General features: G+C 37.3%; 1 protein-coding gene across 1 annotated transcript in view; it reads right to left on the bottom strand.

Moving 5' to 3' along the window:
* Positions 1 to 3,298: 3,298 nt before the first annotated feature.
* Positions 3,299 to 27,111, bottom strand: part of LOC121874563 (lipase maturation factor 2-like) — a 36,667-nt gene continuing 12,854 nt past the window's right edge. The window contains exons 6-11 of the mRNA XM_042378756.1: positions 17,184 to 17,295; positions 14,975 to 15,124; positions 14,497 to 14,702; positions 14,004 to 14,244; positions 8,847 to 9,060; positions 3,299 to 4,116 (exon numbers count right to left, since the gene is read on the bottom strand). Of these exons, the coding sequence (XP_042234690.1) occupies positions 3,813 to 4,116; positions 8,847 to 9,060; positions 14,004 to 14,244; positions 14,497 to 14,702; positions 14,975 to 15,124; positions 17,184 to 17,295 (1,227 nt within the window). The 3' untranslated portion in view covers positions 3,299 to 3,812. The remainder of the gene's footprint in view (positions 4,117 to 8,846; positions 9,061 to 14,003; positions 14,245 to 14,496; positions 14,703 to 14,974; positions 15,125 to 17,183; positions 17,296 to 27,111) is intronic.

The raw sequence follows: 27,111 nt of genomic DNA, 5'->3' as shown, positions 1-27,111 counted from the left end.
AAACAACAATACTCTTTCGTTTTCTGCCCCAATCAAAATTTAAATGCTTCCAAGTACAGTACCAGATCTAGGATTATCAGACATAATGGCTGAAACATTGAACAATGATGGAAACAAGTGGAAGAAACTTGCGCGGTAGACCATAGACGTGCACTCCACGACTAACGTGAATTAACCCTGACCTACTGTCTGACACGTGTATACTTGTTTACACTAAGGCAGTTGGTCGCACCCCATGGCGACATGTGTGTCATATATATTCATAAATGTCTCTCACTTTAATTTCAAATACTCATAGTTACATAACCATTGAGAATTAGGCCCATGGTCATAATTTTTTTTTTGACTGAAATGACTTAAAAAATTAAACCCCTGAGGTATTGACATGAAGACACGGGACACCCTGTATAAAGACTACTGTATATAGGGTAAATGAATCTCCAGTGGTAAAGTTAAAGATGTTTGGTCTGCAATCCATCCATTTTGGCAATATTGTATCCATTTTTTTACTGAGCAAATTCCATAATCCAGACTATTGATGCTGCACTGTATTTTGCACATATCTCAGAGAGCAAAGTCATGCATATAGAGAACCCATTAATAGTACCCCTCCACCCTTAAAAGTCTCTTATCATTGAACCTTTTATACTTATACAGTAATGAGAAAACATAATAAAATTATATTTGTGCTGTGGAAAATTAGTTGGTGGGAAATGACTACTCCTGTAGTGACTACTGTATATAAAGGCAATAAAAAGTATATTTTTTTATCTGCTGAGAGGTTTATCAATAGAAGTACAGTACTCTTGTAATATTTATGTCGTGACAAAAATATGTCAAAGCTAAGTATAAAATTTTTAAATTTCACTTACAAAGTTAAGTTGTAAGCATTATTCTTTGGCATGGACAGTATATCCATTTCCAACAATTACAGCGATATCATTGACTGTACAATACATGTTTCCATATGCCTGAGTATGCCTTAAGGCCATTGTGCTACAATTTCCAACTACAGTATACAATTGTGATAAAACACAAGAAAAATACTGTAGTATAAAAAAAAAATAATGCTTCAGTGGGTACTGTATCGCAGAGCAATTGTGTCAAGCTGACAAACAATTAGTCATACTTGTTACAAGTGAAAATATAGGAATGCAAACTATCTTCAGTTGATTGTGTTTCACATTATGAACATTCACATACTGTATTGACATCAATTATCCAAAGCAAATTTCAACTCAGTTGTTCACAAAACCTTAAGTCGTTTCCTTACAGATATTGTACATAAGTGTTTCAGAGAGCATTATCAACAGTGATTCCAAAATCGAAGCGACATGACTTAAGAACTACAGACCTGTATATTCATTCTTTGTCATCACTGCAAATATTCTGGCCATGTGTGATTTCAAATTAGGAATTTTAGGTGTCTATAAATAACACATCTAGTATCATTCATCTAGTGTTCTATTTCAATGTTTGTGTATTACTGAGTGTCACTTTGATTACTTTGAATTACTATAAGTCTAACTCTGTGGTATGGAGATAGTTAGTTAGTACCTGTACAATGTTTTGGGTTGTTTATGCAACATTAACCCATTGCCAATGTGGAGAAAATGGTCTGTGATGATCAGTAGAATGATAAATAATTATCCTAAAGAAATTACACAAATTAGAAAATTTCAATAGAATTTCATTCCAGGCATCTATTTTCTAAGCTTTAGAAAACTGGAAAGAAATGCACAAAAACCCACAATGATTAATTATGTGTGAAATGTACAAACATCATTAATGTGCCAGTAGGATTTGAATCCATATTACTCAGATGGAAAATTTAGGCCTTACCAGCTGTCATAAATAACTGAAAGTCATTTTATTCTGATTTGCTTCCATCATAGAGAACAAAGTTAGGTTTTATCAAATAAATTGCCATTGCTCTGGAAATACTGTAGTAAATAGTAATATTTATTCACACCTATGTATATGGAAGATTGGTGATGGTGTGCAATTTGGTAAAACTTATCTGTTGTACTCTATGATGGAGTTCAGGGTATTTCCTGGACCAACAATGGCAGATCAGAATCAAATGACTTAGTAATTTCTGTTTCAGTTACTGGTGCCCTTGTTTGCTATCTGAGTAGTGTGGGTTCAAATCCTTTAGACAGGAAATGGTTTGGCCTGGCCTGTCAACAAACCTCAACTTATATCATGTATGGAACCTAACGATGAAAACTTTGATATGCTTGAGAACAATCTTCTCTAAACTTAACTGCAAGTTAAAGGTGGGGACATATGCTGTTGATGTGGCAAAAATGTCTTTTGCTTTGGATCTTCAGGTGTTGAAGGGTGGTGACAAAGAGATAGCACTCTGGCTCAAAGCTTGTGAATGACCTTCCTATTAGAACTGGTATCCACTCACACTTCGGTTAGTGGAGCATGTAAAACCTCTCTTTTAAAACAATGCCCTGGCAGGACCATGAGCCTCGATTCCTGAATTCCATATTTACTGGAAAGTATATTTCCAAATTATTATACAGATACAGTACCTGTATGTAATAATTAGGATCTATAGATTATGTAAATAAATATTTTCGGCATCAATTGCTAGAGCATTAAATGCACCTATCGGAAAATTGAGGTAATTTAATATAATATTTTTTTATTTCTTATTTGAACAATCTATTGTTGAAAAAATGAGTTGCAGTAGTACTTTTGAAACTTAATACAGTACCCTAGTAACTGTTCTCTATGATGTACATTCAAATGAGTCTTCAAATAAAGCCTGCTCTGTATTTTAAATAATGAAAAGAATAACATCTACTGAAACAGCCACATTAAACCATGTTGCAACATCAAACAATGTTAATTAATTTCTTTAATATTTACTGTACAGGTTTTGTATTAATGTGACATAAAAAGAGCTTATATGATTATTTTGCTCAAGACAGAGAAAAGTCCAAAATATGCAGTTATAATGTAATTCTAGTCAACTTATTATTGGAAAATTAGCAAGGGAAGATTTATTGCACATTATGAAAATAATGTTGATTACATATTTTGATCTTATTTATAAGTCGTAGACTGGCTGGAACTAGTCTACCAAGCAAGAACACCCATGGCAGTGTTTAAGAGTAGACCCATGGGAGCAGTTAAGAACTAGTCCTTCCTTCCAGGACTGGTTCCTATCCTGGACTACAGTCACACCTAGTACTGGCTGGTCAGTCACCCACATTCAGTTTCACGAGTATTTTTCAATGTCTAATCTTTCATTTTAGTGTCTCGATCTTCTATATTTTTTACACTTTATTCACAAATATGTATCTTTCCAGCAAATCTTTATTCTTTCCCATAAATCTACTTCATATTGCAAGCATAAGAAGACTGTAGAAATCTGCAGTGTTGCAAAATTTGTTGATGTGCCTCATTACTTGATGGTGCATGGTCTTTACTAATAACTGAACATGGAAAACTTGAACACCTGAACTACTTATCTCCTGTTATTTTTATTTATTTATTTGTTTATTTTATTGTTTTAATTTTCTAAACTTCTTCAAGTGTTGGCTTCTAGCATTATGAAAAAGGGGGGTTAAGCTGTGGGGCATTAAAGCACACACACTAAACCAAAACCTGAAACTTATATACTAGAAAATTTCTTACATCTATCACAAATTAATTCAAGATGATAGCACTGAGACTGGTGTAACATTCAGTATAAATAACAACAATCTAACTTCTTTTTTAAAAGATGTTTTCAGCATTATTCCAAGTACTGTATACAATCGTTTAGATATGTTACAACAGTATATGTTAAGTGTTCAACATCTCCCCCCCTTTTGTTTAGAAGTGGTATATGACACAATAGGCTTTGTGCTTCCTTTTGCCCAGATGATGGCACAGGCAGTCAAAAACAAACCCCATACAATAAGCGCTGGATCAACAGTGTTCACAAAACTCCGTATTGAGTCCAATCCTTGCTGCAGAGGTTGATTAGTGGCTGGTATATCCATGGTACCAATAGTTCCAATCTTGCGTAAGTATTCTACCAGGGGTGCATGGTCCACAGTAAAAATGGGAAGGTAATCGGTTTCTAGTTTGCGTTTCCACCATACTCCTGATTCTCTGTAGACAAAATTCATAGGGGTATTTCATTTAAACTTAATTTTTTTAAATCATACAAATAAAGCGTGCAAACACAGTACGTAATTTAGTTCAGTTGTACCTAGATAATGATAAAATGAGTCCTTTTTTCGATAAGCTAGAAGGGAATGTGTGCAGTATGTAAAAGTAGTGACATCCACACTGACACAGGTGATGGTATGACTGATACATTGCTTATACAGTAAAACCCCCATAATTCGAAATAACTGGGGCTCTAGCCCTTACGAATTATAAGACTTTACGGAATATGAGGGACACCTTCTCCAAAAGGAAAAAACAAAACAAACGGAACTTTTCCGTTATCTCAGATGTTTATGCTCTTGTCTTTGCCTCTTAAATTGACAGCTTTCTTCTTACACTTAAAGGCTCTGTGTGAGGTGCTTGCTTCAATTATCAGACATAATGGTTCAAACACTGGGCAATAATGGAAAAACAAGTGGAAAAGGCTTAAGCGTTAGACCATGGATATGCACTCCATGACTGACCAACATGAACTGATTGGTCTGACCCTAACCGACAGGTCCGACATGTGTAGGATCTCATGTTAGCGAGTTTTACATTTGCGATTCATTTGTTTTGCGTCACTTAAAATTTACAGCCTCTCAAGAATAGCGCAAGTCATTGTTGAGTGGACAGCGCGTATTGTCACGGTCTTTTGTTATCGTCGACCAGCCGAGTGCTTTTTGTTTACGGCGTAACCGGAGTTAGTTTGAATGAGCAAGCGGTGCAGTGACCTTGGATTATATAACCCATTGTGCTTACGCTTTGCGAGATTCTTGTTTAACTATTAACGATGAGTGAAGTGCGTAATGTAAATGTCAGGAGCGGTTCTGATGGTAATGATGGCCGTAGAGAAGGTCAACAAGGAAAGCCCCAAGTCAAGCCTGACTACCGTAAGGGGGTCAAGAAGAGGAAATACACCCTTGAAATGAAACGAGAGATGCTTGAAATGATCAAAAATGGTGCTCGTACCTGTGAAATCATGCGTAGGTTCAACTGCCCCGAATTAACCATACGTTCCCTTAAGAAGAACAAGGAAGCCTTAACTGCTTCTGTGAATATATTCTCAAGATTTTCTAATAGCAGGACGTTCTACGGTACTTCACAACAAAACCTACCGTTAGTTATCACAGAACATTACCTTCACAAGTGGGTGGAAAGAAGAAACTGTGAGCAAGGCGATCTGTCTGGGCCACAGATAAGGCATCAGGCCCGTGTTTATTATGCTGCAGTTGCACAGGATAAACGTGTTGACCCTTCACCACTGTTCAATGCTTCTGTTGGTTGGTTGGCTGCCTTTAAGAAGCATTATGAAGTCAAGTTTGCCCACTACCATGGGGAGAGTACATCAGTTGAAGTCATAGCAGCAGAAAAATATCTACTTGTCTTTCAAGCTCTTGTGAAAGAGGGTGGTTATTGCCAAGACCAGATCTTCAATTGTGATGAAACTGGCATTTTCTGGAAGTGCTCACAGAAGATCACTATCATTGCCAAGGATGAAAAACAGACAAGGGGTGTAAAGACTTCAAAGGACAGGATTGCAGTTTTATTCACAGCTAATGCAAGTGGAGATTTCTTGATGAAACCCCTGGTTGTTAACCGTGCTGCCCATCCTAGAGCCTACCGTCATGCCAATATGTTGCAGCTCAATGTTTATTGGATGTCTAATAAGAAAGGTTGTGTTACAACGTCTTTATGCATCAATTAGTTTGACAAGCACTTTGTTCCTGACACCCAACAGTACTGCCCGAGGAAGAACACTGACTTCAAATTGATCCTGGTGATGGATAATGTTCCTGGACACTCTAAGTTTCTAATTGGACACCACCCTAATGTACAAGTTATCTTCCTTCCTCCTAACACCACATTGCTTCTGCAGCCGCTTGACCACGAATTCATCAGTAATGTTAAACTGTTCTACTATCAGTCACTCTATAAAGACTTTTGTCAGCAGACAGACTCATTAATTGAATTACAACAAATTGAGGCAGAACTCTCTGACAGTGATCAGGCTCTATCAGATAACCAGGAGGAGGAGGAGGAGATGGTAGACGACCCGACTCCTAGCACCCCACCACCCTGCAACTGTGAAGTGTTATCAGTTTGTGAGTCTTGGAAGAAATATAATATTAAAAATGCAGTGGACAGAATTGTTGAGGTATGGCGTAAGATTAATGTTGCAACAATGCTACACGCATGGAAGCCTTTGTTCGCAAACTCCGAGATAAGTGGGGCAGAAAAGACCGCAGCAAGCGGAGAGAGGCAGTCCGTGGCGGCAACAATAATGGACACAGTGGAGGCAGCGCGCTCAGTCCCAGCACAGGGATTTTCAGATGTTCAGGTTGAAGATTTGCAAGTAATCGTTGGTCAACATCAGCAGCAACCGACAATTGAAGAAATGTTGGAGGATGATGAAGAACAAGAAGAACAGCAACCAACACAAGAGGATGACGTTAAACTTGGTGAACCTACAATGCGTCAGCTGACTGAGTTGCTCACAAACATCGCACGTCTCAGTGAACAGCTAAAAGAATACGAGACCAGGCCTCATCCTCAGCACCTTATGTGCTCTGCCCTTGATAAAGGCATGGAGGAATATAAGGCTTTGTACATGTCCCGCGGTAATGCTCGTCAGCAGGCCATATTACTCGGTACTGTGTAAGGCCCAGCCTGTTAATGCCTTGGCAAACATCACTTTAGGAGATGATGATGGCACCACCGATGATGATAGTGAAGTGTTGGGTGACTTACTGGTGGAAGAGCTGCCTCAAGACGTTGAGAGATTTGATGCTGAGGTGAGAGGAGGTGTGGAGGAGGGAGCATGGAGAAAGCAGTAACCAGCCCTCCCTGCCTCGGAACCCATCAAGCAGCACCGTCAAGAATTTCACTGACTACATCAAGGAAAGTTATTCTACAGTATAAGTGTATATAAATATTGTTATCAACAATATGTACAATATAATATATTTGAATACATTACTGTAATATAATTCTCTTGGTGGGTTGTATGGTCATTATAAGGGGGTTTGGGTGACACTGCAGAACTGATTAGGCTTATTTTATATGTAGTCCAAAGTCACTTGTTTCGCCATTTTAACTTTCGCAACGCTAAAACCGGTACCAATTAGTCGCGAAACATGAGATCCTACTGTACTTGTTTACACTGAGGTGGGTGGTTGCATGCCCTGGCGACAAGTGTGTCATACATATTTGTAAATGTCTCTTATAATCCTAAATTTTACCAAATACAGGTGCAGTAGAATGTCGATTTAAGGCGATTCAATTTAATGTTATTTATTAAAAGCGACACCCACAATTAAGGACAATGTTTTAATTTAAAGCGAATCTTTCCTAGTTTGCGCGAGTCAATCTGGCGCATCATATTTAAATTTTGTGCCTTATGTTTCTCTGGGCATGCTACACTGTCCTAAGGGCAAAGCTGTACTGTACATATAGGCAAAATGATTGCTAAAATTTTTGTCTAGTGCAAACTATAGCATGTTTATATTCAAATTAATCACTATCTTATAAGAATTCCAGAAATGTAAATTATATTCTCCCCGGTCACTTCTGTGATGTTTTATAAGCAAAAAACATAGACTAAAGCTAAAGGACATAAATAAACAAATAAACACTTTACTAGACCTTCGGCGCCAACTGTCAAACATGTCACTGTCACCCCCCCCTCCCCCCTCCCATCTTCCCAGCCAGGGTTTGGTGTTTCTGGCTAAAATTTTTATCGTATATAATGTCACAGACTAAAGTTAGAATATAATTTGTATTGCTGGAATCCTTGCAAGACAGCGAATAATTTGAATATAAACGTCATTTTGCACAAGGTAAAAAATTTTGCTCTTTGTAGTAAAATTCCTAAATTAAAGCTAAAATTTGTATGTCTAATGCGAGCTATAGCATGTTTATATTCAAATTAATCACTATCTTATAAGAATTCCAGAAATGTTAATTATATTCTCCCATGTCAGTTCAGTGACAGTTTATAAGAGAAAAACTTAGTCACTCTTAAGGACAAATAAATAAATAAGCACTAGAGCTAGACCTTGGCATCAACTGTCAAACATATCCCCTCACCTCCCTCCCTTCCCTGCCCCCATCTTCCCAGGCAGTAAACAGACCATTTTGCATCCCTTAATTTTAGCTGTGTTGATTTATGAGTGTTTGTTTTAACATAATGCTACAAAAAACAATGTTGTGATCATTCTAGGAGATGGCCTGAGGTGCATCTGGATAGACTCTCAATCTTTTTAGTATTTTGTGTTTCTCTCAATTCCCAAACTAAATTATTCCATTGAAGCAACACTTCAATTTAGTGCGAATTCAGTTTAAAGCGACCTCTCTTGGAACGTATCTCAGGTTATATCGACGTTCTACTGTAATGTATTTTGAAAATTGTAATATGTATGCATATACTGTGTAAAGTAATATTTCGAAATGTCTCGTATTTTGAAATTTTACCAAATATTACGAAATTTGTAAAAAATAATTGTAACAGCAAAACATTATGAATTATGCGTGATTTCGAATTTGAGTGGTACAAATTATGGCGGGTTTACTGTATGCAAATTATGCATTACACACTACATATTACAGTGATAAGGGCACCACTTCCAAAGACAAATCTATATGGGATTTTCACAGGATACCTAAATGGGCTTTTTTTAACCACTACTCACCCTTCAGCAGTATTTGTAAACTGATATGTGTACTTAGAAGCTTTAATATACTTGGGTGGCGATTTTCTCCATGCAGAAGAAGGGTCTAGCAGGGCAATGACTTCAGGTTGACCAGAGAGAAGGCGGTGGGCAAGGGAGATGAGCCAAGGATTCTGATTGTATGTTCCAAGTGCAGCAAACCATAACTGCCAGTCCACACGAGGCTGATGAGGAGCTGGAAAACCGTACATGAAGTAAATTGTATTTGTTCACAAATGACAAGATTCTCATTCCATTTTAAACTGATATTTACATACTAAATAAGAAAATGCAAACAACAGTGAAATTTGTTTTCCGTGTAACATATACTGTATTCCACTACTGCATAAATTGTGAGGTGTGCATGTGCTTCCATTACATTAAATTATCCAATACTACCTGACTTATACTGTATAAATATCCTGGTTACAACATACTGCACTATTACATTATTGCTTTTGTCCCTAACCTTTATTTCCCCTACAAGCTATTACAATAAATATAACACATAATCTTATCTGTTTCTTCTTCAATGCAAATTTCTGGTTTGCCACTCTGTCATGTGGCTCTTATAACTGTGTAAGCTGAAGCCTGCTGGGTCAGACCCAACAGCCCCCTTCAAAAAAAAAAAAAAAAAAAGACCCTGAAGAATTTCCACCCCAGCTTACTTTACCTAAAATGTTAGAAACAATGTTAAGTAGTGATATTTACTTTGAACAATGCTTTTAGGGAAATTTTTTGAGTGAAGGGAAAAATCAGAAACAAGGTTAAGCACCGAGCCTCGGGCTCTAACAATATCTCCCAATCAATTACCCTTTTCATAACATCTTAATACATGCATATGCATGAATTTTAACCCCAGGGAAATAATATGATCATTTAAGACGGCCCCTCTAATTTTAGCTTAATGATTTGGTCTTGAAAACATGACCCCAACACAATTATTTACAGTACAGTGTTTTTATTACCAGTTTTACATAAAATTTATTAATGTGTTTAGTAACAAAAATGAATGTCCCACTTCCTATATTCTTCATATCTTTTCGAGCTCGTCCAACGCAGATTCACAGAATCCTAAGTTCTTCAAGAACGCAACCCACGAATTAGTTGGGTCTAACTGTACACCTAGACCCCGACTTACGACGGGGTTAGGGACCCAAATCCAGGTCGTAAGTCCGATATGGTCGTAAGTCCGATATAGATAAAAAAAAAAATAAAAAAAAAAATAAAAATTTTCAAAAAAAAATTCAAAAATTTTTTTTTTCAAATTTTTTTTAAAAATCTACAATGAAATACAGTACACTAAACGTAAAAAATAATGAGGAATGGATACAGTACAGTAAAAGTAATAAATAATGAGGAATGGATACAGTGTGACTGAGCACTTACCTTAAATGTAGTCAGCTGAATGCACACAGAGCCCCCATAATTTTCTATTTACAGGATACATGGAGACTATATTAATTGGAAGAAGCAGAAGAGGAGACAGGGCTGGGTGGGTCATCAATGTCGCTTCCTTCAGACAGGTTTATGTGCTGTGGTAACTTGCTGGTTGAAGGTATTGGATCATCTTGAGGGAGTGAAGAGGCAGCACTGGTGGGGCGTGAGGAGCCAGTACTGGGGGACTTCTTGAAATAGGTGTCCAATTTAGACTGCACAGTTTGCTTTTTCTTTTCATTATAAATTTCTCTGTAGCAAGCAAGTGAATCTTGGATCATTCTGTCAACTTTGGCATAACGCTCATAATTTTGATCCATGTCATCAAACATTTGCATTGCTTTATTAATTGTAGCAAATGCCTCTGCCATATGTTTCACTGAAAACTTTTTGGGGGGTGCAGGCTCTTCTTCTACATTTTGTCTCTCTTCTTCCTCTGCAACTTTCTGTGCATCTAGTTCAATAAGATCATCGTTACTGAGCTCTTCTGCTACACTTTCAACCAACTGTCCAACATCTTCAGTATCAATTTCTAACTCCACTATCTTGTTACTAATATCCAAAATAACTTCACTTTCATTAAATCCTTTGAAACTGTTCACATATCTTTTCAGGATTTTCTTCCATATTCCATTCATGCAATGTTTTGTAACCTGATCCCATGCTGCACTAATGTTCTTTATACATGACAAAATGTTGTACTCCTTCCAAAACTGTCTGAGCGTTTTCTCACCTTCAGTAGCAGCAACAGCCTGAGCGAAGGTCGTGCGTAAATAATACGCTTTAAAGGCAGAAATAGCACCTTGATCCATGGGTTGGATGATAGAGGTAGTGTTAGGTGGCATGTACACTACCTTAACATCAGGGTGCATGTCGTCCAGGTGTGGTGGGTGTCCCGGAGCATTATCCAAAATCAGTAAAATCTTGAATGGAATCCTTTGTTGCAGACAATACTCCTTGGCTCGTGGAATGAAACAAGTCATGAACAAATCCTCAAATAGTACTAGGGTCATCCAGGCTTTCTTGTTACTGCGATAAAACACTGGCAGTGTGTGCTTGCTGACATGTTTAAAAGCCCTGGGGTTCTCTGAATGATAGATCATGAAGGGCTTTATCTTGAAACCAGCAACATTCCCCCCCAACAGAAGTGTAATTCTGTCCTTGAATGCCTTGAATCCGGGCATTTTTTTTGCCTCTTTGTGGATGTATGTCCGGTCAGGCATGCGTTTCCACAATAATCCAGTCTCATCCACATTGAATATTTGCTCTGGCAAATAATTCCCTTCCACAATCACATCATCTAACTCCTCCTTAAAAGCTTCGGCAGCACCAACATCGGCACTAGCTGCCTCTCCACTCACCTTAACACTGTGTAGACTGTAGCGTTTTTTAAATCTATCAAACCACCCTTGACTTCCTGTAAAGGTTTGATCACATTCATCTCCTGCCTGCTCCTTCAGGCTTTGGAACAGGCTTCTTGCTTTAGCCTGTATGGTTAGAACACTTAAGGGTACACGCTTCTGCATCTGGTCTTCTATCCATATCACCAATAATTTTTCCATATCGTGGATAGGACCTTGTCTTTTCTTTGTTATTATAGTTCCCTTTATAGGTGTTGTTCCTTTCACTACTTCACGAATACGTTCCTTGTCCTTCAGAATAGTGGATATAGTCAAGTGTGAGAAACCTAGGTCGCGTGAGATCGTTGCTACTGTTTTTCCATTCTCATACTGTGTTATTATCTTCAGTTTCATCTTAAAAGTAATTGCCTGTCTCCTTTTCCTTGGAGTACCACCAGCACTCTCACTTTTACGCTTTCCAGTCATTATAAAGTCAATTAAATACAATAATAACGAAAGTTCACAGCGCGATCAGTATAGGATACGATAGCCAAACACAAACAAAGCGCTCCACTGAGTGAGTGTAGCCACGAGGCGACCCAAGCCACCCCTCCCTCTCGCCCGGGACGGAAACGTTTCGGTATAGAAAATGCGCGCGTCATTTGAAAAAATTTTTGGTCACGACGGTCGCAGTCGTATGTCCCGTATGGACGTACGGTCAAAGCAGGTCGTAAGTACCAATGGACGTAAGTCCATATAGTCGTAAGTCGGGGTCTAGGTGTATATGTATCATGAGTACATGATGGAAATATCCATTCAGTACTGTACAAAGTAATACAGGTACTCCTCGACTTACGGCAACCCGGACATACGACCGCCGTGGTCGTATAAAATATTTTTCACATTACATATTTTTGAGTCCTGACGTTAGTGATCGCGCTGTGTACTGACAAATTTTTTTTTAATTCCCTTTAAAATGGCTGGCAAGCATAAAAGTGAGAGTTCTCGTGGTGTTGAAAAGAAAAAGAGACACCCATTTTAGAATTTCTATGTACTATTTTTGCCTTTTCGACTTACGACCTGGTCATCGGGACGGAACCCCGCCGTAAGTTGAGGAGAGACTGTATTTCTATCATATTTCTATCATATGAGAACTATTGGTACAATAATAAATATTTCTTAAGTGAAGGATTATTAACTTCATAATTAACATTCAGAAAGGTACGAACTGAGTAGAATTAACCAGTTATTTAAACAATAAATTTCTTACAATTTAGAAAACAGTACACTAAACTCTCGGCATCCTATGGATTCCAGGTATCCATGGTTTTTACTCTACTGTACAACATACAGGTAACTCAGATTTTAAACGCGTTTGATTTAAGCTTTTTTGGAATCACGCGATTGTTCAATTAATACCAAAAGCTAATTTATGCACAAGACAGTTTAAATTTGCTGCGCGTATTCGCCTGGTTGCCTGGCAGTGGAGCCGCGTGTGATGCCTGGTGAGGTGCTTGTGAGTTATTACCCCTAAAGTCGCAGTCATATCAACATCAACGATATTATTATTATTATTATTATTAATAATAATAATTATTATTATAATAATGTAATAATAAAGATTATTACTACTAATGATGACAATAAAGTATTCTGTACAACAACTGTGACAACATCCAGTAAGCTTCCCGTGTATCGTTTTCTCAGTTCACACCAGTACTACTTTTTCTCTGCTCTTATTTGTATTGTGTGTTTATCACGTACCTTTTTAGTGTTAAACCCTGTTTTCCCCATTGAGCATGTCTGGAAAACGTCCATTTGCCTTCTCTGGGGCGCCTAAAGCTAAAAAGGCACGAAAAACAATCGCAATGGACGTAAAATTAAATGTGATCACCTGCCATCAGAGAGGAGAGCGTGTGTTGGAGGTGGGCCGCGTGCTTGGTTTAAGTGAGATCACTGTTCGTACCCTGTACGGTATATGATGGTTCCCCTAACCTGTACCATTTACATGTATTCTTATGGGAAAATTATGTTTAATTGAAGCATTTTTGAATTAAGCGGTGGTTTTCAAGAACGTAACCCCAGTGTAAAACGAGAGGTGGGTGTACCATTTCACCAACCACGGCATTGAATTTTGAGTTTCTACGGACTAGTGTGGCATCTTTATCCCTACATGGTCTAATGTATTCCTCTGTAAATGTGAAGAATGAATAAAAATAATACTAATAAATAAAAGAAAAGAAAAAATAATGCCGTCTTGGGTTTCAGAAGCTCCCTAAACCCTTGGCCATTTTCCCACAAGTAAAAATGCCTAGACATAGCACTGTCATAAGCAAAATGTCAAATATAATATGGTACTTACCTACGAAAGGAGGTCCACGGTCTGGGGATCCTGGCTTATAGGGAAACTCATATTCAATCCAAGGTCCATCAATGCTTTTTGCCCCCTCCAACACCACTTCTGGTCTTCCATCTACCCCAGTCATACGACGGAACAGTCCATATGCGGAAGTCAATTGCAAGTCTGAACTATGCTCATACAAATGCTGAAACACAGGCCAAACACGCTGGTTTGTTGGTCTGTCTAAAACTGTGTATGGAACCTGGGCAAACAAAGAGTAAGGAAAGTGGTAATAAAGTATTGAACATAAAATAAGAATTAAACATTACCAAATTTATTTATTTTAATCCCGAGGTAAAAAAACCACATGATACTTTTAGCATGTGATGTCTCTGTACATATTGCCACTCTTTTACCAATACATAAGTACCCTAAATGTAAACCATTTTTATGTGAGAGCATTACAATTCACAATCATTAATACAAAATCATACACTGAAACACCATGACTAACCAAGCTAATTCCAAACATGGTGATGGCAGCAACTGAATAGATGAGCGTTGTGCTGAAGACCCCAAATTTGTCAAGACAGCCACGAACTTCAAACATTGCTGATGTGAGAGCTTCTGCCACTGTGATAACCAGAGAGAAAGCTCCAATAGCTATACTGAGGGGAACAGCCCGAGACAACCATGCATCAAACTCCTCTTGATTAAATCCTAAAGAAAAAAAAAATTATATCACTGTTTTAGTTTTAAAGAAGTGGCTTTTCTTGAATCTGAAAAATAATCAATGAATAATTTGAAGAATTCACTTTAACTTTAAATCACTGCACTAATGAGCTGGTTATCATGAGTTGTAAAATTTTTCTAATGTTTGACTATCTTTCTTGTGAATATGTATTTTTCTCACATGTCAAAGCTCAAAAATAAAATGTATTGCAAAACTAGAAAGCTATCATTCAGGACCAATCATCTAAACACCAGCTTACCAACACTGGACTCGATGGTTCCCTGTGGTGTGAGTCGTAGAGAGAAATAAGCCATGGTGTAGTAAGCTAACACCCCATAGCCAACCCATTTGCCCATCCAGCTGCACGTATTCTTCACATACGATATGAACCCAAACGACAGATCTTTCACTGTTGGGTACAAGTCATGAGTTTAGCTTTACAGCACTGAGTAAGAGGAGATAAAATAAAGTACTACAGGATAATTCATACACTAAACAATCTTATTTCAATATGCAGTGTGTACAGTACAGTACAGAAAAGCCTCCCATAACGATGGTTCTACTAACGATGATTCATATTTCAGACCTTGGTTAATTTAGACCCAATCCAATTTACACCATTATTTTCTTCGTATTTACGACGGAAATTTTATAAAAAATAAAGTAAAATTACATGTTCATATAAATAATAATTAAATCCCAATATGTATTATACAAAAAAAAAAAAGCTTTGCACACACAGGCTGCCGGGCTTGTGAGGGTGACACCAGCATCACTAGTATAAACAGTCGCAACTAGCGGGCCCTTTGTTTTCACGCTTCTGAACAGAAAAAGGAGAAAAACATTCTTAGGTTTCTTACGGCATTTTTTGAGTCCCTATTCAACTGAGCAAGGTAGCAAGATATGATATTGCTGATTCAAAAGCTAAAAGAAAGTGTATAACCTTAGCCGAGAAACTAGATGTGCTAAAACGATATGAAAAAGGTGAGAGATCTGTGGATATTATATGGAGCAAGCAATGAACATAATATTATTTTCTGAAGTGGATCCATTAAAAGAACAAAGCATTAAAATTAACAGGGACGTGAAAAACACATATGACCTTTACATAAAGACGTATAATGAGAAAAGAAAGCGGCTGTGAAAGGTTCTTTCGACAGCTTTATTATTCAAAGGCCTAAACCACCAACTTCAGCTACACCATCAAATTCAGCAGCAACTTCAGGTTCAGTAACAGTTTCAGCAACAGCTATGATATCTTTATGGAAAGTTTCAGCTTCAGCCAGAGTTGAACCTGATTGATGAAATCATCTGATTAAAAACTCGCACAATATTAACTGGCTGTCCTTATGTTTTAGATTTTACCACCATTTGTGAGTAGAATTTTTGTTTTACATAAGTAAGTACTATTTAAAACATATAAGAACAGTAATAAGAGTTGCTTTCATATTCTTATGTAGAGAAATGACGATGTTTTCAGGCTACTTTTCACATATACGCACTTATTGTACATACGATGGTGTTCCCAATCTACTGTCTTTCGATTTTTCTTTACCATTAATGGTTAGCTACTTCTATTGTTCCATTTATTAACATTAAATAACCTTACTTAATGTTTACATATTAATTTTTTTTTATTAATTTTACTACAGCACCAACCAGGGTCTTATTTCTTCAGTTTCTTATGTAGAAGTAGAACCATCGTCATTCGTCACAGGTGTTGTAAACATGAACGAAAACAATGCCGTTTCGTCTCCTCTTGTGTGTTTTAATATTCTACGTATTATTAATGAATTGCATTGTTCATTTCGCACATATAAACATTAATTAAATCAAATACATATTCAGTAACAAACAATAATGAATCTTTTGTACACACCGGATATTCTTAATAAGATAAAAGACACGGTTTCCTTGAGGGCCGTGACATTATGGGTGTAAACACGACAACAACAATAGCGTCTCATCTCCTCTTGTGATCATATTATTATTGATTTATATTGTATAAGGTGCATTCATAAACATTATTTAAAGATTATAGTTTGCATTTTTCATTAATTGTATTGTTTTGGGGGAAAAAGAGGGTAAAAAGGCACACAAATATTATGGAAAGGTCACACTGGGGAACACATCTCATTATTATTGCTTAATTTTAATGGTAATTATTGATTCATGATATGATGATTCACCTTACACTGCAATATTGGAGGACACATTACTGTCGTTATTCGAGGCTTTACTGTACTAGCATCAAGTGAGACAATGAATCTGACTGAAAGGTGTTATTATTGTTTCAGTCATCCAGCAAATTTTAGGATTTTAAGTTACCACCTAACCCAACCTAACCACCATAAGGTTGGGTTGGAATTATGTTTTTCCAGTGGTTTTTGGTGTGTTTTGAATGATTCCCAAATAGGTGGATGACTGAAACAAATTTGTTTTAAATACACAGGCTACAGTAGACTGACCATGCTGATAGCAGAGATGTACATCATCCATCAATGACAAACACATAGTGATAGTCAGTAAGTTGAAGAAATTGTAATTCCCCGTAAAGATGATCAGGATTTGTAAAAATATCTGGAAAAAATTAAATAAACAAATTAATTAATTAATATATGTAGCAATTGAGCAAGAAATCACAGTTAAGAGCCAAAGGAAAGTAGCCTGTGAGGTAGACCATCAGGTGTTTCAGAGAAGGGATTGCCATTGCCCAAGATGCTTGCAATCCTTGGTGGCAGGATAACACTGCCCATACAGACAATAGCTTTACAATAGCCATCTTACCCAACCAATCTAGGTTCAGATCTAATTAATGTTTGTTTCAGAACCACTGAAGGTTCAGGTCAAGTTAAAGGAGGATGAAAGAGAGACAGAACTAGGTGGATTGTTCACTCCCACTCTTCTTTCACCTAATCACTTCTAATTTTACATCTATACTATACCTAGTGCACTTCCTTTTGAGCACTGCACCACCCTGTTTGGATTGAGAACTCATGGCTATAAAAACAATCAAATAATTTACCACAAAATGCACGAAAAGGCACAACAAAGGCCCCTCCTTTTCACCAGAAAATTCCAATACTTTTTCTTTAATGCAGTATTGTTCTCAGGCATTTTTGTTTAGTAAGAAGTATTTCCTATTGATTTCAGAATATATCCTAATAACAAATGTGTATGGCTTCAAAATGGCCTCAAAATGCCCATGATATTGGTCAGATTTAAAAAAAAAAATTCGGGGGGAGGCTTACAGTGCCCCCAAATCCTCCTGGCTGGGTGGGCTCGCTGTGCTCGCCATGTTCCCCCCCCCCCCCATCTCCCCTTTTAATATTCCTGGATCTGCCCCTGAGGAGTAACCACAAGAATGTACTGGTCTGGACAAAACAAAGTGGGAGATTGCCGTGGGGACACGTGCATGCATGACGCAGCAAGAGGATGAAATTTCAAATGCTTCAGCTAAAAATCCGTAATTTTATCGGCATTTTTGAGTGGAATCCGCTTAACTTCAAAACTGTGGGTAGTGAATACAGGTAGTTCTGCTATAACGCGATAGTAGTGTTCTTGTAAAACATCGTGTTATAGAAATTTGTGTAATAGAAATAACAGGGCTTATGGAGAAAATAGGGTTAGGTGCAGATTACTCCAAATCGAAAAAAAATTTCGTAGTTAGCCTAACACAAAGGATAGCACAGTCTAAATAAATGTTACATTCATATCTAATAATGAAATCATACAGTAAATGTTACACTTTACCTTGAAAAAATATGAATATAACTTGATGGGGGATAAGGGTGATGTTGAGGCTGAGGAGTCATGAAACATCAAGCTTTTCTTCAAGTGTTATAGCCTTTCTTTTACGATCACCACCGGAAATGCAATCACCAGAGTGCTTCCCAGAGATATTCTTCTTTTCCATAGTCACAAAATTGGAGAAACAGTAATCAGAATTCACTGAGGACACTTAAAAGCTTCACGTGTTTCAAACAAAGTGTGGAGTAAACAGAGCGCGCGGGTCTAAAACGCTATGTATTTTGTTTTTCTCTTATTTAAAATTTTACATTTTACATATACTGTACAGGTATACTGTATACATAAATATTACATAAATTATTTCTGCAATTCTTCACAAACAAAACACATAAATCAATTGAACATGTGATGTCGAACGTGAACTGTAAACACTGCATAACCCCGCACCAAGCCACAATGTACAGTACACTTTAAACGCTACTTATTTTGTTTTTCTCTCTTATTTAAAATTTTACAATTTACATATAGTGTACAGGTATTTCTTCACAAACAAAACACATAAATCAATTGAACAAGTGATGTCGAACGTGAACTGTAAACATTGAGCCAAGCCACAACACTGTACAGTACACTTTAACACTTTAAACGCTACGTATTTAGTTTTTCTCTTTTATTTAAATTTTTACAATACAGTGAACCCTCACTTTACGCGGTCAATTGAACCCACGGCGGTCCGCATAAAGTGAACAACATAACATATGGGATTAATTGAAATAGAGACTGGGCCGACCCCCAAACTCCACTTTTTCAGACACATACCTACGTTGTAGTAAAAATAACTTCTTAATTTTATGATGGTATGCACACACAATAATTAAGAGAAATATCAATAATATTAGGGTTTTTTAACACTTACATTAGTAGAAAAGATGGCTGGGCACACGGGGATGGGGGGTTGGTTCCGAGGCAGAGGGCAGATTATTAGCCCTCACCTGTATCAATTGTATCACTATCCACCACAGAGGCTTGCAGGGCCTCTTTGTCAAACCCCTCAAAGTCCATATAAGTCCATATCCTCACTATCATTATCACTATCACTGACTTGGGCCGGCTGTGGTGGGTGAAGAACTAGGTAATGTTTTGATGACTGGGCGACCTTGTGCGCACCCTGCTCGTGCCACTCTCCGCGTAAAAGGGTACACACACCGCGGAAAGTGAGCATTCCGTGGTCGGCAGGGCACCGCGTAACCGTGGAAACGCATAAAGTGGGACCGCGTAAAGCGAGGGTTGACTGTATATATATATATATATATATATATATATATATATATATATATATATATATATATATATATATATATATATATATATATATATATATATATATATATATATATATATATATATATATATATATATATATATATATATATGTATAATTGTAATTTACATATTATTCATATTATGCTAGAGCGCCCACAAAACATGAGAAACGTTTGAGTCCCCCAGTAGAGATGTCCGTTCTCTATCCACTCCAGGATGTCCGTTTTCTTTTTGTGTACTCGCTCAGGGACTCAAGTATTTCTGTATATGACACAGGATGATAAGGGAATTTGAATTTATTTGTTTATTTATTTATATATAATATACTGTAATATATTAAATATACTGCAAGTATTTTCTTTAATTTATATACGTGTTTCGCGAAAAAGGGAGGCTACATTTATGGTGATCGTTAAGGACCAAACTCCAAATCCATGACGTGACTTCTGTTCATTATTTATATCCTAAATTTACCACTGTAGGTAGTTTCAAGAATTAATGCAGTCATTTACTCAATATTCTTTGCAAAAAAATAAATTTTAAATGAATTATTTATAAGAGATAAGTATTATGATCAGTAAATATACAGATATGCATTACTGACCACCTCCGAACACAAGGACGGCTAAAAATAGCCACAGGCGGTCACAGTCAAGGTCACTTTCCCTTTCTTGTCACTGGCAAATGGGGGTGGGGGGGATGATAATAGCAGCTGTGTTTATTACGGTATGTTAGACTGGTTTATAATTCATTTTTATTATTTTAATATACCGGTAATCTTCATTTTAATCCAGCTTACCAAACGTAAGTTTCAGTATAAAATAATTAGTGGTACTGTAGGACCTTGTGAGTGGTTTACTGTATACATAAATATTACAAATTATTTCTGCAATTCTTCACAAACAAAACACATAAATCAATTGAATATGTGATGTCGAACGTGAACTGTAAACACTGTGTGTGATGTAGAGAGAGCGCGGGTGTAAAACGCTATGTAATTTGATTTTCTCTTTTATGTAAAATTTTACAATTTACTTATAATATATAGGTATACTGTATACATAAATATTACATACATTATTTCTGCAATTGTTCACAAACAAAACACATAACTCAATTGAACATGTGATGTCGAACGTGAACTGAAGCCACAACAACCGTTCGAGTGGAATCGCGTTAGAGCAAACGAGTTCGCGTTTTACAAATATCGTTCCTCAATTCATAAATCGCGTTTGAGCAAATTCGCGTTGTCAAAACACGCGTTATAGCAGAACTCACTGTACTCTTTTTTATGAGGTCCCCCTGTAAATTTTTTTTAAGCTATTTTATATGTATTTGACTCAAATTTAATTATACTGTATGTACAATACAGTTATTATTTAGTAAGGGAACAGGCAACTTAGTTAGGCTTTGACAAGTATTATAAGTGACCATGGAACCTAGCCCCCTATTTCCCATATCCTTTAGTCTTGCTAGCCATGGATATGCCAACCATGGGTTTTTTGGGGAACCAAACCTCCGTGGTTGGTGAGGGACAATTGTACATAGAGTAGTGTTACGTTTGTCTGAACAATTTACAGTACAGGTACCGTATTGTGCCTGTGAAATGTTGCACACAATACAGTACATGTACAGTTCGTCTGCCTCTTACAAGCTCATCAAGAAATTACCCTTGCTGTTGGTAAGTACCTGATACAACTCTTGTTTTTATTTCATTACATATACTGTACAGCATACATGCACAACCTTTTCACCTCTGGGGCCACATCACCAAACTAACTTGTAAGCGAGGGCCGCAAGATTTATGAAAGTCACCATAATTAGATGTTTGAATTACATTTTCAAATTCTTTACTCAAATGCACATACTGTATACTATTTTTCAAAATCCAATATACTGCATTTACCGTCACATAATTAATTTTAATCTGAAACTTTATAAAAAGGCATATTACCATAATTTGTTTATATTAAAAACAATATGCTTACCTGGCATATCAAATGGCAAGTTTTTCTTGATGTGATGTTTGAAATTGTGACTTGTTAAGATTCAACAGACTAAATGTTTGCTCACAGATGTATGTGGAGCCAAATAAGCATGCATAAATAGCAGCCTTATTTTTCAAATATGCATACAGTGACCCCTCGTTTAACGAACGCCTCGGTTAACGAAATTTCGGTTAACGAACTGCCTTCCATAAGGATCTTCAATTCGGTTAACGAACAAAAATTCGGTTAACGAATTTCTTACGAACCGACCTCTACATGTTTTCGCTTGCACTGACCGGGCAACCAGCTTTAGTATCAGTCCGCCAATACATTAATCGGTTCTAGGGCTTAAATTCCTTACTATTTTAGTAAATATCAAGAAGTTTATACTATTCAATAATTTTAAAAGTTTAATATTAACTTTTTTAGTCATTTTAACAATTATTGAACATAATTGAAGGTAAAGAAACTAGTTTCTGGCGTGCCATCCAGCCTGTTAACACACCAGACAGGCGTTAGTCTCTCTCTGTTTTCAGTGGAGGTAACATCTTGCTTGAGACTCTTCAACTAAACGCTTTTTTCTGTGTTTCCAAGCAAATTATTGGTCATTTTGAAATATATTTTACATATTGACAATATATAATGCAGTGCAGTGTTGATTTAAAGAAAATAATCTTGAAATACACCAGGAGAACTAAAATTTTATGGATGAAATGGTGCCATGGGGTGACTTCTCTTCCACCCCAATGCCTTTTCTTCTTCCTTCTCCTCCACCCCCATTCTAATTCCCATCATCATCATCATCATACAGGAGCCTTCTACATACACACCTCAAAGTAAGTGAACTTTTCTACCATTTTTGTTGAATTTAGGAAATTTTTGGTGAGCTGGAACCAATTACCCAAAAGCCCATTGAAACAATGGTTTCGGTTAACGAACTTTTCGGTTAACGAACGACCTTCTGGAACGGATTGAGTTCGTTAACCGAGGGGTCACTGTACTGATCTTTAGGCAAGCACCTGTAAAAATTTAGCACGTTCCCTGCCATAAACTTAGCACAAAGACTGTCACTCTTCTGGAAATCAATCAGTTTTAACTGGGCCTCTAGTTCATCTTCAGGTGAGAGAGAAGGGACTGCTGAACAGTTGCAAATTTTTCTGCTCTTTCTTGATGTCTCCAAATCGCCTAACAAACACTTCCCAGAGATTTCCTATTGTTGTTTCATAGTTTTCAGCTTTGTGGTGTACATTGGGCTTTTCAAGCATATTTTGATATGTTGGAAAGTGTCCCAACTCTCCTTTAATGGGTTGTGACTGAAACAACTTAAGTTTTTGTTCAAAAGCTGACACATGGTTTGCAATTTGCGAAACAAGTTGGTTACTCCACTGAAGTTTGGCATTGAAGTTATTTAAATGACTGGTGACATCAACAAGAAATGCCAGATCGCAAAGCCATTCCACATTTTCAAGCTGTGGAACCACTTTACCCTTTTCATTAAGAAATGTCACTATTTCTTCCAGGAGGTTGATGAATCGTTGCAGTGTATTTCCCCGACTTAACCACCTGACTTCAGTGAAAAACACTAAATCACCATACTCAGCTTCAATTTCTTCTAGAAACTGCTTGAATTGGCGATGGTTCAAAGCTCGCAATTTTATAAAGTTGACTGTTGAAGCTACAATTGTCATTACATTTTAAAAGTTCAGTTTTTCCCACACAAAATCTGTTGATGTATTATGCAGTGAAACTGTATCAGTTAACCATACCATTGTGCGAACCAATAATCGAAGGAGCCCCATCAGTTGTTATGACAACTAAGTTGTCTATATTCAACTCAATAGTGCTAATTTGCTCCAGAAGTCCACTTAGCACATCACTCCCTTTAGTTTGCCCCTTCAGAGAACTGAGGCACTAATGCACTAATGTTCTTTATACATTTCAAAACGTTGTAGTCCTTCCAAAACTCTCGAGCGTTTTCTCACCTTCAGTAGCAGCAACAGCCTGAGCGGTCGTACGTAAATAATTAGCTTTAAAAGCTGCAATAGCACCTTGATCCATGGGTTGGATGACAGAGGTAGTGTTAGGTGGAATGTAGACTACCTTAACATCAGGGTGCATGTCGTCCAGGTATGGTGGGTGTCCCGGAGCATTATCCAAAATTAACAAAATCTTGAAGGCAATCCCTTGTTGCAGACAATACTCCTTGGCTCGAGGAATGAAACAAGTCATGAACCAATCCTCAAACAGTACTAGGGTCATCCAGGCTTTCTTGTTACTTCGATAAAACACTGGCAGTGTGTGCTTGCTGACATGTTTAAAAGCCCTTGGGTTCTCTGAATGATAGATCATGAAGGGCTTTATCTTGAAACCAGCTACATTCCCCCCAACAGAAGTGTAATTTGGTCCTTGAATGCCTTGAATCCTGGCATTGTTTTCGCCTCTTTGTGGATGTATGTCCGTTCAGGCATGCGCTTCCATAATAATCCAGTTTCATCCACACTGAATATTTGCTCAGGCAAATAATTTCCCTCCACGATCTAGCTCCTCCTTAAAAGCTTCGGTAGCACCAACATCAGCACTAGCAGCCTCTCCACTCACCTTTACATTATGTAAACTGTAGCGGTTCTTAAATCTGTTAAACCACCCATGACTTGCTCTGAAGATTTGGTCGCACTCATCTCCTGCCTGCTCCTTCAGGCTTTCGAAAAGGCTTCTTGCCTTAGCCTGTAGGGTTAGAAGGCTAAAGGGTACACGCTTTTGTATCTGGTCTTCCATCCATATCACAAGTAATTTTTCCATCTTATGAATGGGACAGTGTCTTTTTTTCGTTATTATAGTTCCCTTTATAGGTGCTGATCCTTTCACTACCTCACGAATATGTTCCTTGTCCTTCAAAATAGTAGATATGGTCAAGTGCGAGAAGCCTAGGTCGCGTGAAATGGTTGCTACAGTTTTCCATTTTCATACTGCATTATTATCTTCATTTTCGTCTCAAAAGTAATTGACTGTCCCCTTTTCTTCTGAGCACCACCAGCACTCTCACTTCTACACTTTCCAGTCATTCTAAAGTGAATTAGATACGAAAATAATGTCAGTACACAGCGTGATCAGTTGCGGATACGACAGCCACGAGGCGACCCAAGCCACGCGACGCTCTAGTACGGGACGGAAACATTTCGGTCTAGAAAATACTCGTGTCATTTGAAAAAGATTTTGGTACCAATTGCGGCGGTCGTATGTGCGGGTGATCGTTGGTCAAGTAGGTCGTAAGTCAGGGAGTTGCTGTATTCTCCTTACAAATGACCACACAACTTTGACAAGTCAAACAATTGATTTTCTTTGCACTGTTTTCTACAAAGAAATAGTTATACCTGTAGGTCCATATTTCTTGAAACTTTCTGTTCTCAACCTCAAGTTTTCTCTTCCATGATGTATTTTTTCCAGTCGACTTACTAGCCATTGTGAGGGGTGAAAAAATATTCAATAATGCTCCAATAATGGTAATTGTCTCAACCGAGTGCCAGGGGATATTGTTTCAGCCAATCAATCAAGCACCTCAACTGAGTCCCAGCTAAAACTGCTGGAGTTCGTCGTATGTACCGTATGAGTGGTAGTGATGCCATAATTCTCCTTATTTTTATTAGCAAATTGTTTATGAACCATATAGTTTTCTCATTCATTTCTATAGGTTTCTCATGGATAAAAGTTAGATATGTTGAGGAAGACATAATACTGAGATAAAATCAACATAACTGGCTTAGTGGCAACAGTGCTCTCGCCTAGACAGCCTGGCTCTCCGATCGACACATTCACTTCCCGTCCAGCTTTGGACCTGCTGCTGACTATGATCTCCAAACTGTTACCGTCAATTTGAAATTGTTATTACCTTTCAGTAAAATGCAATGCAAAAATGAAAGACAAATAAGCTTTTGAGTATAGCTGGTAAAAATTGAAAGTTTAACTGAGTGAAGGTAGAGATTGTTCCCACTGCCTCAATCCCAGTTTTATTTCATATTAATTTTGAATTTGAATAAGTCACCAAGGGCCGCATCAGAGCTACTGGAGGACCGCATACGGCCCATGGGCCACAGATTGTGCATCCCTGCTGTACAGTATATGTTCATTACTGATACGTTGACAAATCCGATTACATGGCAAGGCCTCAGCCCCACATGTACCAAGTTAAAAGGGTTTGTAAGATGTACCATTTTTTTCTTTTATAAAGTAAATTTTAATATTATCTGAATATGATAATTCAAGTATTTTTCATTTGTTGTACCACAATTTCTTTATAAGCAAGTCCTACCCACGATTACTGCACTGTACAGTATTATCAATATTACTTTGAAAAGCCAGTGCAAATATTATCTCTATTTTTTATATAAGGTACAGTATGTCATTGATATTTTTTATACTTTGTTCATTAATAACATACAATTAATCTCAGAAATATAGTACAAAAAAATACAGAAACTGATAAAGATGTGGAAATGAAAAATGTGTTTGGCAGAGAGTTGACCACAGTTTTTAAGATGGAAAGATAAATACAGTATTGGTGAAAAAGAAAAGTGGATAATTCAGAATATAGTAGGCTGGAGAGAGGAAGGTCAAGAAGATGGAAGGATGGGGTGAAGGAAGTACAGTACAGGTACTAGATGTGAGGGGGGGATGATCATCCAGAAATCAGAAGATTATCAATAAAAGGTGAGTATGGCATCATGTGGTTCATGAGGACATAACAGCAGGTTGAGTGAAGAAGAGTGAAAGAAGAATCTGGTTTTTATTCTTGACTCCAACTATTCTGCATTGGTGAAAGCCGTAGAAATGTGGAAAAAAACAACTAACAGTATAGTAATGGAAGCTTTTAAAGTATAATAATTAATGAGAGACCTGCTAATTATCTGAAATAGGTTATATCTTCACATATATTACACTTAAAATTAAAATATAATCTTTTCTCATTCAGGTCACCTTTACTAACCTGACTGTAACAAGCAAATATCCTGTGAGAGCGTACAGGGCTGAAGAACATGAATGGCACGGGGATCTCAATGATGAAAGTGGCAACTACACACAGCTTGTGCCACCAACCCGGCAGCTGGTAGAAGAACCACGCCAATGCGGTTGGGATACACTGGGACTCATAGTGGAGAGGCAGTGCTGTGGAACAATTGAAAATAAATATAAGTAAAGAAGGTACAGTGTTCAGAATAAAATTACAGATTTGTATTTAGGGTGTAGCATATTTCTTATGTGTCTATTACCTGTCCTCTACTCCCACTTTTGCTTAAAGTGGATTAGGAGCAATACGTAACTGAAACGGTAGCGGCAACAG

The sequence above is a fragment of the Homarus americanus genome, unplaced genomic scaffold (genome assembly GCF_018991925.1).
Source record: "Homarus americanus isolate GMGI-L3 unplaced genomic scaffold, GMGI_Hamer_2.0 scaffold34360, whole genome shotgun sequence".
Taxonomy (NCBI): domain Eukaryota; kingdom Metazoa; phylum Arthropoda; class Malacostraca; order Decapoda; family Nephropidae; genus Homarus; species Homarus americanus.
This window is presented reverse-complemented; position numbering and strand designations above follow the sequence as displayed.